Here is a 19,358-nt window from a genome sequence, read left to right as displayed (position 1 = left end):
GAGTGCTAGTCTTGAGCTGAAAAGCTGACAGTACCCAGGCCCAGAATTCAGGCCCCATGACAGACCCCCCCCAAAAAAAAGCATTATGCTATCTGGGTTGCTGAGATGGAATGGACACTACCCTTGCCTAAGAACCATGTGGGATTAGTACAGAAAGATACAGCACTGTTCATAACTACAGAGCAATGTAAACAAGTAATGTGACTAAGAGAGTATAGATTCAACAAAGTAAGTGGCTCAGCAGACTGAGAGAACCCCAGCTAGGGGTGAGCTGTGTGGTATATGAGCTCTGTAACCCTTACTCACATTTATGGCTACTTGGGCTCCCCCAAAGCAACCTAAAAAAGTAATAAATGAGCAATAGCAAAGTAAACTATGAAATCCATTTAACAGAATATTATATGGCTATTAAATTGTTTACAGAGTCTGAAGCAAGATGAAAAATGCTTAAATTTATGATGCTAAGTGAAAAAGAACAGAATATAAATGTTTATACATAGTATGCTCACCTCAACCATGTAGAACTAAGAAAAAACTTGCATAAGGAAACAAAGGGAAGGAAATACACTAAAACATTCAAGATTGCTGCAGGTGACTGCCCTCCTTCTCCTTCATGGCTGTGTCTTCTGTGTTAAATGCATATTACTTTTATATCAGGTTTAAAAATCCAGTACATTTGCTCTTTCTTTTATGTATGTATGTGTGTTTGTATTTGGGCTTGAACTCAGGGTCTGTCCCTTAGATTTTTCCTCATGGCTGGCACTCGACCACTTCAGCCACAGCTACACTTCTGGCTTTTTGCTGTTTAATTCAAGGTAAGAGTGTCATAGACTTTCGTGCCTGAGCTGGGTTCAAACTATAATCCTCAGATCTCAGCCTCCTGAGTAGCTAGGATTACAGGCATGAGCCACCAGCACATGGCTCATTTTATCTTAAATGAAAAAAGGAAAAACAATCTTTGGAGAGAAAAATATCCCTTCAAGGCCCTTATGTCTTTAGTTACAGAGTCCATGCTCAAAGTCATACCCTTGTAATGATCTGACAATGAGGAAATTACTTCATGGCTCCTATATACTACAGTCTTGTTTGTGTCATAATAGGGTTTCCAAAACAGCTAAAAATAGCACACAAGGACAATGAAGCATGGTGATACTCCTTTCAGTGGGACATGTTACAAAACCATTTCATCTTCTAGTCCTTGGACTTGCATTTGAGCTACAAGAACAGCAGATACTTGTGAAAGCTGTGCATATGTCCACGGGGTTATGTCATGGCTGTTGCCAACAAACAGAGGTGGAAGAGTTCAGTTTCTATAGCCATATACTGTTTTTCTCATCTTCTACTAACCTGCAGTGAAGCCATACTTGTTTTCCTAATTGAAGCAGTTCACAAATTTCAATTCTCTTTCCTTGGTCTCTAAACACTTTGACCTTATTTGGTTAAGCTATCAATGGGCCTTAGCATACTACCTGCCTGACCTGCCCACAGGCAATTGTACCTGGTCATGCTCTAGCACACTTACCACCCAGATATTAGAGCGTGCTTGTAGCTCTGCATTTACCCGGAAGCCACCAAAATCTGAGTCTATTTCCAGTCCACCAGTCTTGGCCAACTCAACATTGGGCTCCAGGCCCACAGCTGCCACTATGTGGTCAGTTTCCACCTGAGGCAAAAAAGAAATTTAGTCAATTACCAGTTTCTACTTGTGCCTATTGAGATAATAATTGCACATCATGTCATTAAGGATCAGAGTTTCCCCTGAGTAACAGTTTAACAAAATGAATACCAAGAAACTGAAATATGTATTGTGAGGGGGGAGAGGTCAAAGGGACAGGAGGGTAGATGAATGGAGAGAGGAATAGTTAGCAAATAAATCATATGTACATATATGTGAAACTCAATGTGCATATATGTGAAAAGGGAACCAAGTGTTTTCAGGGGATTGGATGGGGTTAGGTTAGATTGGGGCAAAATGGAGATGGGTTACACTGATCAAGATGCAATATACTCATAAACTGTGACAAGTTGGGGGCTGGGAAGGTGGCTCAGTGGTAAAGTGCTTGCCTTGCATGCACAAGGCCCTGGGTTCGATTCCTCAGCACCATGTAAGCGGAAAAAGCCGGAAGTGGTGCTGTGGCTCAAGTGGTAGAGAGCTAGCCTTGAGCTGAAGAGCTGAGGGACAGCGCCCAGGCCCAGAGTTCAAGCCACACAACCGATAAAAAAAAAAAACAAAAAACTGACAAGTTGAATTTAAACCCTTTTATATAGCTACTTAAGGATAATTAAAACAAACATGTTTAATGTTAAAAAAATTAGTTTAGAAAAGATTTTATTTTTTGGCCAGTCATGGGGCCTGAACTCTGGGCCTGGGAGCTATACCTCAGCTCTTCAGCTCAAGGCTAGCATTCTAACAATTGAGTCACAGTGCCACTTCCGGCTTTTTCTGCTTATGTGGTACTGAGGAGTTGAACCCAAGGCCTTGTGCATGCAAGGCAAGCACTCTACCACTCTAGCCGCCTTCCCAACCCGAAAAGAATTTTCTTATGAACCCAGTTAACCCAGACTCCTTCTGTCAAAGGGCTAGATATGTAACCCAGTAGTCTAGCATTTTTCTGTACATCCAAGGTTTCAAGTTACATCCCCAGTATTACCAAAACAAACAAATGATTGGAACTTTAAAAATCCATGGGTGCCAGGTGTTTGTGGCTCACGTCTATAATCCTAGCTACTCAAGAGCCTGTGAACTGGGCTGGGAAGGTGGCTCAGTGGTAGAGCGCTTGCCTTGCATGCCTGAGGCGCTGGGTTCGATTCCTCAGCACCACATAAGCAAAAAGAAAAAAGTCGGAAGTGGTGCTGTGGCTCAAGTGGTAGAACGCTAGCCTTGAGCTGAAGAGCTGAGGGACAGTGCCCAAGCCCAGAGTTCAGGCCCCACGACTGGACCCAAAAAATACATAATTAAAAAAAAAAGAGCCTGTGAACTGAGAATCATGGTTTGAAATCAGCTTGAGCAGAAAAGTCCATGACTCTTATCTCCAATTGATGAGCAAAAAGCCAGAAGTGGAGTTGTGGCTCAAGGGTCAGAGCACTAGCCTTGAGGAAAAGGCTAAGAGACAGCACCCAGGCCCTGTATTCAAGCCCCAGTACTGGCATGCAAGTTCACGCACACGCACACACACACACACTCACAAAATAATAATGGGTCAACTTATGTCTAGTAAATGCATTTTCAGTTCTACTTTATAAGCCTCTGTCAGCCCCACACATAGTCCATGTCATCTGAACAAAAATCTGTCACCCTAACAAGGAGTCAAAAGGTTAAGGGAAAGCTATCAAAACGTTAAGGGAAAGTAGTTCCCAGGTGCCTGCTCTGGCTTTCATCACCCTCTTTCAATGTGGAGATAGTTAATTCAGAAAATCATGACAGGTGAATGGTGGCTGCCAAGAAAATGAAATCCACTGGTGTCAACTGAAGAAATGAGAATGAGGAGAGGGGAGGGGAGGGCCAGCCAACCTGCTGGCAGTCTGTCTTCTTACCTTCCTGCCATCTTTCAGCTTGATGAGTAACTTGCCACCACTAACTCCAACTGATTGCACAATTGCATTGGGTATCACCTTCACTCCCTCTGTAAAGGCAAATGAGACCTAGGGCTTAGTCCAGAATTCTGATACTTTCCTAGAAAGCAGAGGCTCAAGAGAGGCTTCACCTATATTGCAAAATCAGCCATTCTCAGTATGTATTAGCCCTGCACAGTCACAAGAACCTATACCCATGGTTTACTCTTATTGGCATAGATTAATTGTACCAAGTGGCTTCCTTCTGATTACTTCTGTACATGCATATAACATACTTTGATCAGATTCACCTCTGCTATTACCCATAACCATTTTTAGTACTTCTAAATGTTTGTGAACTTCCTGGGTGACTGGAAAATCATGAAACATTTCACATGCCAGGTGATAAACCCCTAGGGCTTATATCAAGGGAGTTCCTCATAAAGCTTAGTTTACCCTCAAGCCATACTCAAAGGAAACAGAGTAGCATATGGAAATAGTCTCTCTACCTTGTCTGACTTTTTCCATGGTCCAGTTGCTAAGATATTCAGGGAGGATCTTCCCCATGTTTCCCTTCTCTGGGAAGAGCTGAATCACTTCTGTTCCCAAGGCTCGAGCTAGGGAGAAGAAAAGCAGTAGTTATAGCAGAAGCCAGAAGCCAGTCTCAGTGGGGAAGGAAGAAAGGAGAAGGCAGTTCTTCTAGACACAGGGCAGAGCTACCACTAGGCCACAGCTCCTGCTTCTGGGGCAATGGGACACAAGGGCCCTGGTTCTCAAGTTCATTCATAAGGCAAAGAGACAGGTATCAGAACTGCTGTCCATAGATTAAGCTACCAACTGTTACTTCAGTGTAATTTCACCCATGCTATCAACAGAGGCTTGCATAAGGGCTTTGCAACCTCTGAATAGGAAAACACCCTCTTGAGAAGATGCATTTACATGGCTCAAAAATCACAGTATGAACCATATTGGATAGCTGAGCACCAGCGGCTCATGCCTATAATCCTAGCTACTCAGGAGGCTGAGATGTGAGGATTGCAGTTCAAAGCTAGCCCAGGCAGGAAAGTCCCTGAGACTCTTATCTCCAATAAACTACTCACAAAAAGCCAGAAGTGGTGCTGTAGCTCAAGTAGAGCACTAGCCTTGAGCAAAAAGTGGTTCAGGGATAGTACCCATGCCCTGAGTTCAACCCCTATGACCAGTTTTTAAAAAAGGACCATATTGACACAGAAAATAGAGGGACAAAAAAAGGTAAACAAATACAGCAGTGGTACTCACTAGATACTGTTGAAAATGAACTATACAACTTGTGGGTGGGGATAGGAGAGAGCCAGGGAAAGGGTGACATTGTCCAAAAACAAACTTATTCTTGGGGCTGGGAAGGTGACTCAGTGGTAGAGCGATTGCCTTGCATGCATGAGGCCCTGGGTTCGATTCCTCAGTACCACATGAGCAAAAAGAAAACAGCCGGAAGTGGCGCTGTGCCTCAAGTGGTAGAGCGCTAGCTTTGGGCTGAAGAGCTGAGGGACAGCGCCCAGGCCCAGAGTTCAGGCCCCACGACTGGACCCAAAAAAAGAAAAGAAAAGAAAAGGTGTGGGTGGCTCACGGCTGTACTCCTAGCTACTCAGGAGGCTGCGATCTGAGGATCACAGTTTAAAGCCAGCCTGGGGAGGAAAGCCCGTGAGACTCTTATCTCCAATAAACCACTAGAAAACTGGAAGTGGTGCTGTGGCTCAAGTGGTAGAGTGCTTGCCTTTTGCTGAAGCGTGCAGGGACAGCGCCTAAGCCCAGAGTTCAAGCCCCACGACTGACCAAAAAAAAAAAGAAAGAAAGATGATAAAAAAAAAAAAAAAAAAAGAAATGTATTGTTTACCTGACTTATGTAAATGTAACCCTTCTATACATCACCTTTATAATAGCAATACATTTTTTAAAAAAAGAACCATATTGGTGCCACTGGTTCATGCTTATTATCCTACCTACTCAGGAGGGTGAAATCTGAGGAGGTTTGAAGCCAGCTGGGGCAGAAAATTCCATAAGATTCTTCTTTCCAACTTAGCAGCAAAAAGGCCAGAAGTGGAGCTGTGGCTTAAGTGGTAGAGTGCCAGCCATGAGAGAAAAAGCCCTGTGAGAGACCCTGAGATCAAGCCCTAGTACTGGCATGCACAAATGCACATGTACATACATGCACACATACTATAACACTAGAAATCATATTTACCGTGAACTAAAAATTATAGTGGGATCCATCACTGGCCTGAATAAAGCAATTGGCTTTTTTTTGGGGGGGTACCATTTCTGGGGCTTGAATTCAGGGCCTGTCAGTGTCCCTGAGCTTTTTTGCTCCAGGTTAGTATGCTATCACTTGAGCCATACCTCCCCTTCCAGCTTTTTTGGTGGTTAATTGGAGGTAAGAGTCTCATGAGCAGCTTGGGCTGGTTTTAAACTGTGATCCCCAAGTCAGGCACTGGTGGCTCACTCCTGTAATCATAGCTACTCAGGAGTCTGAGATCTGATCTGATGATCCAGGTTCAAAGCCAGCCCAAGCAGGAATGTCCGTGAGACTTTTTTTTTTATAGGTCATGGGGCCAGAACTCTGGGCCTGGGCACTGTCCCTCAGCAATGCAGCTCAAGGCTAGCGCTCTACCACTTGACCCTCAGTGCCACTTCCAGATTTTTCTGCTTATGTGGCACTGAGGAATCGAACCCAGGACCTCGTGCATATAAGGCAAGCACTCTACCACTGAGCCATCTTCCCAGTCCCCGTGAGACTCTTATCTCCAATAAGCACCAGAAAACTGGAAGTGGCACTGTGGCTCAAGTGGTAGAGTACTTGCCTTAGGCTGAAGAGCTCAAGAACAGCACCCAGGCCCAGAGTTCAAGCCCCACAACTGACAAAACCCCAAAACAAAACATAAAACCCCCCAAATTGTGATATAAAAAACCCCAAAACAAAAAAAAACAAAACTGTAATCCCCAGGTATCAGCCTCCTGAGTAGCTTGGATTATGGACATGAGCCACTGGCACCATCAGTGTTTGGCTTTTCACTGAGCCAACAGTTCAAAGATATACACAGTTCTGTTGTCTGTACTGTCACTATTATATTTTTCTGGGGGGTTGATCTTGTGTCTTGAACTTGGGCATTGTCCTTGAGCTTTTGTTGTCAAATCTAGTACTCTAACACTTGAGCCACTGCTCCATTTTTCTGGTGATTAACTGGAGATAAAGAGTCTCATGGATTTTCCTGCCCAGGCTGGGTTTGAACTGAAATCCTCACATTTCTCAGTTTCCTGAGGGGCTAGTTTTATAACTTTTTTTTTTTGCCAGCCTTGGGGTCTGAACTTGGCCTGAGCACTGTCCTTGAGCCTTGTTGTGCTCAAGGCTAATGCTCTATCACTTGAGCCACAATGCCACTTCTGGCTTTTTCTGAGTAGTTTATTGGAGATAAGAGTCTCAATCCTGAGATCTCAGCCTCCTGAGTTAGCTAGAATGAAAGGTGTGAGCCACTGGCACCAGCTTATCGTTATTATCTTAATAAGCACTTTTCTAAATATTTTTTCTTTATGGCAGTATGGAGGTTTGAACCTAGAGCCTCATATTGCGAGGTAGGCACTCTACTGCTGGAATCATGCCCTTAAGCCTTTTTTGTTGTTTTTTTCAGAGAGAGTCTCATGTTTTTTTGCTGGGACTGCCTTCAGACCTCGATTATTCTACTTTTGAAGACATGAACCACTATACTTTGATTATTTGTTGAGATGAGTGTCTCACTACCATTTTCCCCCAGGTTAGCCTCAAACCATAATCTTTTCTATCTCTGCTCCCCAAGTAGGTAGGATTATATGGATATGCCAAAATGCCTAACCTCTAATATTCTATTTCTAAAGAGTCCTGGCATAGAAGATAGAGGAAAAGAAAGAATGCACTGCTGTTAATTTTCTCAGATGACAGCTTTTCAGTCACTGAGGGATCCTCATTGTGACTAACATCATCAGCCCTTAGTTTCACACTCTGTAAATCTTTTTTCTTCTGATCCTAGAGCTTGAACTCAGGACCTGTGCACTGTCCTTGAGCTTTTTTGTTGTTGTTGTTGTTGTTCAAGGTTAGCTCTCTACCACCTGTGCCAAACCTCCACCTCTGGCTTTTTGGTGGTTCATTAGCGATACAACTTTCCTTCCCAGGCTGGCTTTGAACTACAATCCTCAGATCTCAGCCTCCTTAGTAGCTAAGATTATAGCTATGAGCTACCAGTGCCTGGCTTCACTTTCTACATCCCCTGGCAAATACACCTCTGGAATTTGTGACAGCCCTTCAAGACACATGTGATGAAAAATTAGAGAAAGAAAATCGAGGTTACTCCTTAATACCCTTTCTGCCAAGAGCACAGGCCAGTTCACTTCCAAGGAAGCCCCCACCAATAACTGTAATCGACTTGACTTCTCGGGAGATCTTCTCCAAGGTTCTAAAGTCTCCAACCTGCAGGAACATATGATTTTAGAGCACTGATTTCTTCAAAGGGATAGGATAATAATCCTAGGAACTATTTTCTCTTAATCATTCACAACGTACTTTGCACTGAAAATCTTATATTAAAGTGGCTTAATATAGCCTCTATATTAGAATTTCCTTCTCCATTGTAACATTCTTTCTGGTAACAGTGGTTGTTAACTAATGGCACTTTTGTCCCCATAGGGACATGTGGCAGAGTCTGGAGATAGTTGTGGTTGTCAGGGCAGGGAGGTGCTCCTACCATCTAGTAAGTAGCTGCAGGGATATTGTCAATATCTTACAAAGCACAGGAAAGTCTCCCACATAAACACTTCTCCAGCCCAACATGGCAATATTGTGAAGGCTAAAAAATCTTGTCCTATCAAGACCTTAAAGTACAGTAGTACAAACATTATCAAATACCTACCTAAGAGTGGCTGGAAAATGAGAGCATTTTTTCTAAGCAAAGCATGGTGTTAAGAAGAAAACTACTTCCTTTCCTTTTTACTTGACTGCTCTTGACCTTCCCCTGAAAGTCTCCACACAGCACTTGCAGTGAAAAACGCCAAGAGGAGTTCCAGTGAACCAATGCCTCCAACAAAAAAAGCATGGAAAGGCAGTTGGAAAGGAACTGTAGCACGCAATAAAAACACCAAATGCATTTTTCTCATAGGAGCATAAAACTCTTGAGTGAGGTATTTGAGGTAGAGAAAGGAAGTAACATGCTGGAGGCTAGATAACAAGTCTAGAGAAGAGCCATAAATAGAACGTAGATCTTCCAATTCCTGGGTGGGCACTTGGGGCCACAAGATTGCATTACCACTTCAAAACAACACAAAGAAAACACTAAAGCAATTACCTTTCTGAAAAGTGTCGTTCTGCTTTTCACCTCTGCTCCAGCCCTATCAATAGCAGACAGATTTCTTGGAGTACCTCCTGGAAATAAGAGGCACAGGAAAACCTTTTAGTCCAACAAGGAAGAGATAGCCCATACAACTCTCCCAGCCTAGGTGGAACTCTCTGTCACTGCCACTCTGTTGTTGCTTGTGGTATTGGGGATGTGTGCTTTCTGCTGGTGCCACAGAATGACTAAAAGATAGGATGGCTTTGTGTTCTGTCAACTAACTTCACAGCAGTCTTTTTAAAAAATCAATTTTCTTTGAAAAGCAGGTTTGAGCTTCTCTCTTTTTTTAGGGGCACTAGCTAGTGCCAGAAGGCTTCCCTTGCTGCTTCAATTGCTTCTTCTAGGATCTTATGAAGGTTCACCAGCTCGCATGCTACCCTAATCACATTAGCTGCTCATCTCCTCTCATGATTGCAGTTTTGGACTGGCAATGAAATCACAATGCTATACTACTCTCAGAGTACACAGTGAGCATTAGGTGTGAAGGAGGGAAAAAGGGGCAAATTCTTCGTGCCTTTATGAGGAGCAACAGCAAAGACGATCCAGAAGGGCCTGTGTCTATAGGTTTTACAAAAGGACACCACTTCAGAAGCTCTGGGTTTCAGTTTTCTTTCCTTTCTTTCCCCCCCTCTTCCTTTTCTTTCCTTCTGTGGTATTGGCGACTATAACCCAGGGTGTCCCTCTTGCCAAGCAGGTGCTCTACCACTTGAACAACACCCCAGCCCTAAGTTAAGGTTAAAAAAGTAATACCTTCTATAGAGAAGGACAGACTCTTAAAACCTGAATGGGCACAAAATACTCACCTGTTGCAATCAAGCACTTTTCATAGGTTATCTGACAGCCATCATTAAGTTTCACCATGTTGCCTCTCACATCCAGTTGTACTACCTAGTAGTCACAGAGAGAGGGGGGGAGAGGGAGAGGGAGAGGGAGAGGGAGAGAGGGAGAGAGAGAAAGAGAGAGAGGGAGAGAGGGAGAGAGAGGTGTAGAGATGAATTAGCTTTGAGAACATTTGTACTGAGATATAATTCATATGACATTTGTCATTTTAAGGTGTACAGTTGATCAGATTTTAGTATATTTACAATCTTGGGTGACCATAATCATTATCTAATTGCAGAGCATTTAAATCACCCTTCCCTAATTAAAGTCTTTGGGCCAAAGAGAATGTATTAGTTTGACATAGAGCAATCCCTATTAAACCATTTTTAAAAACTCACTGAAAGCTACTGAACAATAGGGAAACATGGGAACAAGGAAAGTGAGCAATAGATAAAGTTAATCTGACTAACTTTTAATATATCACATGTGAGTTACCATGATGAAACTACTTTTATGATTAATATATGCTAAAAAATGAAAATAAGTAATCACAGGAAAGTAAACAGGCTATGTTGGGAGGTGGTTACCAGTGGCAGCAGGAGGGCAGGGGGAGAGTGAATGAGTGTGCAAATGGCCAAAGTACTGTATATGCATGTATGAAAGCAGAATTATGAAACCTGAGGGAGATAGATGGAAAGGTGAGTCTGATCAGGGTACACTGCATGTATATGTGGAAAAACGCAAGAAATCCATCCTTGTACAACTAATGTATGCTAGTTAAAAAAAGGAAAATAAACCGTTCCTAAGTAGTCACTAGAATTATAGCTTCTAGTATCTTGTATTTTCCAGTGGCCATAAGTTCCTAAGCAACCAACATTAGAGCCAGTTGGTCTCCACAATTACTACCTGACTTGTGGAAATGAGGAATACAGGGCAGACTTTTCCATTTGGCTATTTGGAATCCTTATCTCTTTAACAACTTTCTTATATCCACAATACCCTGAAAGAATGCTTTCTCTAACGTCTAGTCTTTACTAAACCTCAGCTCTCCCACAATTATTGTGTACATGGAGAGAATGTTTATGAGTTCATACCACAAGTCACAAAGCCAGGAAGAGGTGATGGCATTTTCAGCGTTTCTTGTGATGGCTGCCGCTGCTTGTAGCTTCTTGTCCCTTCTTTCTCTTCTGAGAGATACCAACTTATATCCCTGGCCACTCTTTCTTACCCACTGCAGACCTTGGAACCTGGTTCATATTTTCCTCTGAGCCAGAACCTGGTTCTTGTTATCTCTTAGACTAATCTTTCTACCTCAAATATCTCATTCTTACAGCTTTCTCAGTCTCACTGCCTTCTTGACTTTTTTTTTCTTTCTGGCAGTGCTTTGGATTGAACCCAGGGCCTTGTACATGTGAGGCAAGCACCACTGAGCCACATCCACAGCTTAGTCCCACTGCCTTCTATACTCACTTGTGATTTTCTATTTATTAGCTGGCTGTTTCATTCCCAACTAATGTGGATTGATAGATCATCCAAACTGATCTCTTGTCTCCTAATCCATAATATCCTTGCCCCTACTCTTAGAAGCAATTCTATTTTATTTATTTATTCTGGGTCTGGTCCTGGTGCCTGAACTCTTGGCCTGGGCGCTGTCCCTCAGCTCTTCAGCCCAAGGCTAGTGCTCTACCACTTGAGCCACAGCGCCACTTCCAGCTTTTTTCTTTTTGCTTATGTGGTGCTGAGGAATTGAACCCAGGGCCTCATGCATGCAAGGCATGCGCTCTACCACGGAGCCACCTTCCCAGCCCTCCTTGCCCCTACTCTTTACAGTAAGCACTTGAGACATGTAGTCAGACTAGTTTCTAGCCTCTGCTCCAATCTTTACAATCTGTAAGGCATCCATTCAAGAAATATTTAGGTGCACTGCTAGGTGCTAGGGACACAATGGCAAGAAAGACAGCTTCTCTGCCTTCGGAGTTTTCTTGTCCAAGAAAGACGATTTGACAAGTGCTACTAATAAAGGAATGACAAACATGACACAAGTGGTTAGGGCGGTGTAGGTAGCACTAGGCCAGAATTATGTATGTGTACCACTTGAGTCAGGCTGAGTTGTGGTAAAGCTTTCCAGATGCACTGCCAGACACTGGTATCTGCTGAACCAGTAGCTTCTTTAGTGTTCTTGGATTCATCCTTGGTTTACTCCCTCTTTAATCCAACCTACTACTCATGCTGACAGTGCTCACTCAGCCACATTATATACTATCTTATTACAAGAATAAGTGACGGCATTAGATGTGATCTTCTTCAGCTTCCCATACGGATTGCCATGTCCCCGACCTGCCAATAAAACCTTACTTCTGGGCTGGGAAGGTGGCTCAGTGGTAGAGTGCTTGCCTTGCATGCATGAGGCCCTGGGTTTGATTCCTCAGCACCACATAAACAGAAAAAGCCAGAAGTAGCACTGTTGCTCAAGTGGTAGAGTGCTAACCTTGAGCTGAAGAGCTGAGGGACAGCGCCCAGGCCCAGAGTTCAGGCCCCACAACTGACAGAAAAACCCTTACTTGTGTTATCACTTCCTTTTTGTTCTGCTTCTGTGTTTAACTCTCATCCTGTCCTTTGTTTCTCAGCACCATCTCCTATCAATTGTCCATTCACTACTCCCACCTCTCTCTCCTGACATCAGTCTAACATACTTGTCCTATCCAAGATGACTCCACCTCCGATTCTATGTCTTCTTCAAGTTCCTGTCTAATTGCTAGCTCCTCCCTTTTCTCATTTAAACTGTGTTAAAGAGTTACTTTGCTAATTCCAAAATATCAGAACCACAAAATCGAATGGGATATTTTACAATGTTTTTCTTACCAGATTCTTTGGTCATAGTGACAGTGTGTATCAAGTGCTCCTTCCTGCCAGTCCCTACAACCTTGGCTCCTGTCCTAGTTTCTTCTTATGCTGCTCTGTAAGTTTTTTCCTAGTATCCTTTGTGGATTCTTCTTATTAAGCCTGCCTTCTCAGGCATAAGTTGGGGTTTCCAGGGTACTATTCTTGTCCTACTCCTCTTCTCCCTAGATAAGATTGTCTCTGGGAGGTTTCACTAACACTCATGGTTTCAACTCCTGCACATACTCGAATGTTTTTCAAATCACCCAGTTTCCTCCTGAGTGTGACAGTCACATACACAACTACGCAGAAGGTATCATCATAATGACAATCCACTTCATACTTAACAGCTCAACACTGATTTCTATCCTCCTCTTCAAATTAGCTCTTTCTCATGAAATATCTTTCTCAGTTGAGAGCCCACTGCTGTCTACTGCGATACACAAGTTAGAAATTACAGTCACCTTTGTTTCTGCTCTCTGCTCATCTTTCAAGTTCATCTAACCTCCACACCTATTAGGCATATGAAGTCTGTACCCCAATAGTACAAGGGAATCAAATCCAGTGTCAAAAAGACCATCAGCTTTTAGTCAGGAAGTGATATATCATTAAGAACTTGGGCCTTAGAATCAGGATGTCTTGGTTCTAATTCTGTATTCAGAGAGATCTGGGTTCAAATTGCGTCAATATCACTTATTAGCTGTGTGACGTTAGGCAGATTTAAGATTTTATTACTAAAAATCTAGTCTAGGATTGGTGGCTCATGCTTGTAATCCCAGCTACTCTGAAAATAAGAAATTCGGAGGATTGCAGTTTGAAGTCAGCACAGGGAAAAAGTCAGACTTCCCATCTCAACCAATAAACCAGTAATGGTAGTTCACACTAAGAATCCCAGCTACACAGAAAGCATTGATGTAGAGGATCATAGCCTAAAGCTGGCCTGGGCAAAAAGAGACATAATCTGAAAAAAATAACGAGCAAAAGGGGCTTGGGAATGTCACTCAAATGAGTTTAATCCCCAGTTATGCCCCTCCCCAAATCCTCAATTATAATAATACCTTATAAAATTATTGTGCGGAAAAAAGGAGATAATTCACATAAAGCATTTAAAAACCATACTTATAAAAATCAGAATAGGTAATATATAACCTATGGCCCTTCCTTTCTTCTTCATGATCCTTATTATCATCCTTTCTACTATCCTAATTTAGATTCTCATCATCCTAGTATCCAGATTACTACAATCATCTGCAAAATGTGTTGTCTCTGGTATTCTCCTAAGTCCATCTTTGTCATCGTCAAGAGCAATTATTTAAAATTCAGTGTAAGTACTTTATATTCCAGCCTAAGTCTCAATAGCTCCCCTTAGCAAATAAACTACTAGAGCTCTTTTACACAACTACAAAATCTCTCCAATACCAAGCTCCATAAACAAGCCCTTGCATAACTTCTCAGTTTTTGTTTCTTGCTTCCCTCTTTTTTGCCAGTCCTGGGGCTTGAACTCAGGGACTGGGCATTGTCCCCGAGCTTCTTTTGCTCAAGGCTAGCGCTCTACCACTTGAATCACAGCGCCACTTCTAGCCTTTTCTGTTTATGGGGTTGAACCCAGGGTTTCATGCATGGTAGGCATGCACTCTACCACTAAGCCACCTGCCCAGCCCCTTTCTTACTTCTCTTTTATTTAAAGTATAACTATTTTCAAGTCTATCTTTTTGGGGAGGTAAAGTGCTGAGGATCCAATCCTGGGCCTCACCCAAATTAGACAAGTGTTCTACCCTTGTTCTACATCCCCAGCCCTCTACTTTGAACTTTCTCTGCTGTATTAGTAACTAATGGATTATTTTCCTTGCACCAGATATGCCTTACATACCATTGGGCTGTTTATGCCATTCATTTTTACTTGAATGTTCTTAACATGAATACTCACTCTTCTGTAGTCTATGCCTCTTCATTGCATAAGACTTTCCAGTCTGTAAGACTTCTTCACCTCCAGAAAGCCTTTCCTGTATCCATCCCTGTACTGGGCATTATTCTCAGTAATTCTTACCATATTGGACCTCTCCCTTGTACCTCCTATGTGCTATCATCTAGCCATATTCCTGCCTGTTACTGTTAAGTTCTTTTTTTTGGGGGGGGGGGTCCGGTCATGGGGCCTGAACTCTGGGCCTGGGAACTATCCCTCAGCTCTTCAGCTCAAGGCTAGCGCTCTACCACTTAGCCACAGCGCCACTTCCAGCTTTTTTCTCTTTGCTTATGTGGTGCTGAGGAATCGAACCCAGGGCCTCACGCATGCAAGGCAAGCACTCTACCACTGAGCCACCTTCCCAGCCCCTGTTACTGTTATGTTCTAAAAGGCAGGGCCTGTGTGTTATTTACACACAGGGAGCATAATTCATAATGTCCTATTACCAATGTATCAGCAAACTTGCTTCATTCCACTCCTCAATGCCCCCCCCCCTCGTTACGGGAGAAATGGGCCTGTACTATCAAAGGTTAATCCCTTTACCTGTACCTAAGATCTACTTTAGGCTTTGCTGCTTCAGATAATTCCTTCTATCAGAACATTGCCATTCATATAAAACATTCTATTACTTCCATTAACATCATAACAAAACTCTCCTGGACCCCACAAAGGCCTTCCAATAACTTCTCTCATTACTCATCTTGGTATAGGTCAGTAATATTCTCCATGCTGAGCTATGCTTGAAGGTTTTGCTACCCTGAACAGTCAATCTCTTGGCGTCAGTCCTCTCAGAGAAAAGTTAGCATGGAGAAACATGAAGGAGGAAGAACATCAGAGAGTGCTTAGGAGCAAGAAAAGCTTTTAAATTTTATGGTCTTCAGAATCCAGTTTCCCTGGGGGTTTAGTCAACCTAACAACCTATGTTTTATACTAGTGCTTCTGCCAAGCAGACACACTAAGATTCACTAACATGACTTGGTTTTTCTCTGATAAACTGTAGCAGCAGGCAGACATGAATGGCAGTGGAAATACATACATGCCACTTTACTTCTGGTTGGTACCTATATAGAATGTGACAAAAAAGGCTCACCTTTTTCCCAGTGAGGACAGCCACACCACCATTCTCAACGTGAGGCAGGTCCTGAGCAGAGACATAGAAAGAAGGTGGCTGGAAATATATGCTGTATGGGGAAGAGTGAAAACTGTTATAAGCATCTTTCTCCTCAAATCTTTAGTAAAATTAGAGCCATCATGAAAAAATTTAGGATCATCTCCTAGAGTAAGTCTCTGGCCACTAAATCATGGTGGTAACTTGCTTAAATACAGATATTTGAAATCAGTGCTTCTTAACTACATATACATTTGCCTCAGAGGACATCTGGCAATATCTAGACACATTTTTGGTTGTTAACAACTTGAAAAGGGATATTACTGGTATTGAGTGACTATTAGCTATGGATGCTACTTAATATTAATACTATGGTACATAGGACACCCCACCCCAAACAGAGAATTATCTTGCCTAAAATGTTAATCAGTAGTGCAGGGGCTTCCCTAGTAGTGGCATGTGTCTGTAATCCTAGGTACACAGGTAGCTGAGGCACAAAGATTGCTTAGTCCAAGAGAAAAAAAGCCAACCTAGACAAGACACCATCTCAAAAAAAAAAAAAAAAGAAAAACCCACCTAGCATCAGTGGCTCACGACTGTAATCCTAGCTACTGAAGGAGGCTGAGACCAGCCATGGCAGGAAATTCTGTGAGACTCATATCTCCATTTCACTACCAAAAAAGCCAGAAGTGGAGCTACAGCTGAAGTAGTAGAGCACTAACCTTGAGCAAAAAAGCTCAGGAACAGTGCCCAGGCTCTGAGATTAAGCCTAGGATCAGTATACACACACAAAAATCCCATCTAATTAATTATCACATATTAATTAAGGATGGCTAACCTAACTGCAAGTATACATCCTTATGCATGTCCCATAGAACATGATAATGGAGTGAGAGAGGTGAGCACGGAAGTTCAGCATTAAAGGGATAACTAATGAGAAAAAATCTGGAACACAAAATGATACTGAAATAAAAAATGTAAGGAGTGCTTTAGAAGGAAAGGGCTTCTGGGCCTGTAGCTCCAAGTCTCATGTGAAAACATTCTGATAAAGACTCTTCTTTAGTCTTCACACTCCACTCTCACAATCTAAATGAAAATACCACTGGGTATTTCTTTTTTCTTTTTGTGATGGACCTGGGGCTTGAACTCAGGACCTAGGTAGTGTCCCTGAGCTTTTGTGCTCAAAGCTAGTGTTCTACCACTTGAACCACAGCTCTACTTCTAGCTTTTTGGTGCTTACTTGGAGATAAGAATCTCACAGACTTTCCTGCCTACACCTGCTTCAAATTGTGATCCTCAAATCTCAGTCTCCTGAGCAGCTAGGATTACAGGCATGAGCCACTGTTTGCTTTTATGAGAAATTTCAGGCTAGTATAAAAAGTGATAAGCCAGGCCAAACTGATCATCACCAGAGAAGTCTAACCTAAAGGTTTTGGATGTAAGAGCAGTAGAATTTTAGAGGCCAACTTTTTTATACCATCAATTGCTTGGCAGATCTGGGAACAGAATCTGGAATATCCTTTGTAGCCAATTGCATCTAATGAGGCCACACCAAGTGGATTCCCATGTATAGCCACAACATCCTCGTCTATTCCCTGTGCTCAATTCAAGCAGCTGGTCAGGCCTATTTTTTTTTCTTTGGTTGGCCAGGCCTATTTTAACATAAACAAACAAACCTTCTTTCTTTTCCATTCCATTGTCTGAATCGCAGTGTTTTTGTGACATTTGGATCATCTGAAAACCACAGCTCTTTTGAAAGAGGAGGTCGCATGTATGGCAATTCAGGATCTTCAGATACAATTAATACCTTTAGAAACAAAATAATGATACTTAACAGAGTTAAGTCATTTAAGAACACATGGCAAAGGTCAAAATGTTCAACATTGACTGAGTGCTTGCATGTTATATCCCATGTGCCAAGTAAAATAACATGCATCTTACCCTGGCTCCAGGATCCCGAGCCCGGATGGATCTGGCTGCAGCAAAAGCAGCAGTGCCTCCACCAATTATCAAGAAAGGAACATGACTTGGTGGCCTTACTTGAGAAACTGGTTCTCCTTCAGCTGTAAGAACAGATCAGATAGATGAATCTTCCTGAAAGATGTGATCATTCCTTCCACTATTAAAAAATTACCATGCACTCTCAACACTTATATAAAGCTAGCATAGTACTTCCAGTAATCTTAACACTTAACAGGGCTGAGAGTATAACAGTGCTACAGGGTTTGTCTAGCATGTATGAGGCTCTGGGTTTCATTTTTAGCACTGTAACAAACAAACCCAAATAAAAACCCAGGGAAATTCCAACAAAGAAATAAAATTTGGGGGCTGGGAATGTGGCTCGGTGGTAGAATGCCTGCCTAGCATGCATGAAGCTCTGGGTTCGATTCTTCAGTATCACATAAACAGAAAAAGCTGGAAGTGGTGCTGTGGCTCAAGTGGTATAGCACTAGCCTTGAGCACAGAGGCTCAGGGACAGAGCCCAGGCCCTGAGTTCAAGCCCCAGGACTGGCAAAAAAAAAAATAAAACTTTGACTGACAGAATCCTGATGGAAGAGGAAAAGCAAGCACTCCTTTTACTTTACAAGTGAAAATTTTCCCCCAGAAAAGGAGGAATGATTTGGCTATATCATTCATTAGGTCTTACTAGAACTAGCACCTAGCTTCTAAAACATATTAGAAAGTATGTATTAGAAGGCCTCTGCCCTTTCCATTAATTTGTCATTGACCACCAGGAAAATTGCAAGCTCAGTTTCACCTTTTGTTAGCAATGAAAGGACACCCAAAAAGCCACAAACTACCCACCCAGAGTTGTGGAGCTTGTTAAAGGATTAAAACATTCCTCTCTGAAAAACCAAGCAAATTCTGTGGGATGGAAGTGATGGCTAGACCATATATAGCCTCAGGAAAACAAATATATCTTCCACAACTCAAAACTCCAAAGACCTAAAAAGGGGAACAAAACACATCACAAGATTTCAGGCAACACTCACTAGATGATTTGGCTCTTCTTTGTTTTTCTTCTGGTGTCAGCCCCAACCCTGATATTCTTTCATTGTATCTTTTTTGGTCATCTTTTATAGTCTTGTAGGCCTGTAAATTTAAACACAGAGAATTTTATTTCATTATACATTTAATGCATACCATAAGTATATTATCTTTCAATTAAATGAGAAGCTTTTGTCTACTAAGAGGTTAGTTCTTGTTTTGTTTTCGTCCTGGGGCCTGAACTCTGGGCTTGGGCGCTGTCCCTGCGCTCTTCAGCTCAAGGCTGGTGCTCTACCACTTGAGCCACAGTGCCACTTCCGGTTTTCTAGTGGTTTATTGGAGATAAGAGTCTCAGGGACTTTTGTGCCCTGTCTTGCTTTGAACCATGATCCTCAGATCTCAGCCTTATGAGTAGCTACAAGCATGAGCCACTGGCACCTGGCTTGAGGTTAGTTCTTGTAAGTCAGTAAGTTAAATTCTCTTAGTACTGGGGGTTGAATCCTGGGACTCAATACATGCTAGGAAAGTGTCATACCACTGAGCAATATCCCAACCCCAAAGTTTTTCCCTAAGAAATAAAAAAAACTGGGCATACATACTCTGTGTGGGAAGAATATTTGAAAACAGATAATAATATACCAGTTCCAGACACCCT

The 19,358-nt window shown here is 42.4% G+C and overlaps 1 protein-coding gene across 1 annotated transcript in view; it reads right to left on the bottom strand.

Annotated features, from left to right (window-relative positions):
• Positions 1-19,358, bottom strand: part of Aifm1 (apoptosis-inducing factor, mitochondrion-associated, 1) — a 38,419-nt gene that overhangs the window by 7,724 nt on the left and 11,337 nt on the right. The window contains exons 3-12 of the mRNA XM_013018156.1: positions 18,709-18,808; positions 17,657-17,778; positions 17,392-17,522; positions 15,698-15,788; positions 9,746-9,830; positions 8,898-8,974; positions 7,918-8,026; positions 4,062-4,169; positions 3,535-3,623; positions 1,523-1,663 (exon numbers count right to left, since the gene is read on the bottom strand). Coding sequence (XP_012873610.1) covers positions 1,523-1,663; positions 3,535-3,623; positions 4,062-4,169; positions 7,918-8,026; positions 8,898-8,974; positions 9,746-9,830; positions 15,698-15,788; positions 17,392-17,522; positions 17,657-17,778; positions 18,709-18,808 — 1,053 coding nt within the window. The remainder of the gene's footprint in view (positions 1-1,522; positions 1,664-3,534; positions 3,624-4,061; positions 4,170-7,917; positions 8,027-8,897; positions 8,975-9,745; positions 9,831-15,697; positions 15,789-17,391; positions 17,523-17,656; positions 17,779-18,708; positions 18,809-19,358) is intronic.

Source organism: Dipodomys ordii, unplaced genomic scaffold (genome assembly GCF_000151885.1).
Source record: "Dipodomys ordii isolate 6190 unplaced genomic scaffold, Dord_2.0 Scaffold38, whole genome shotgun sequence".
Classification (NCBI taxonomy): domain Eukaryota; kingdom Metazoa; phylum Chordata; class Mammalia; order Rodentia; family Heteromyidae; genus Dipodomys; species Dipodomys ordii.
Note: the sequence above shows the minus strand (reverse complement) of the source record. Positions and strands in the feature narration are given on the sequence as shown.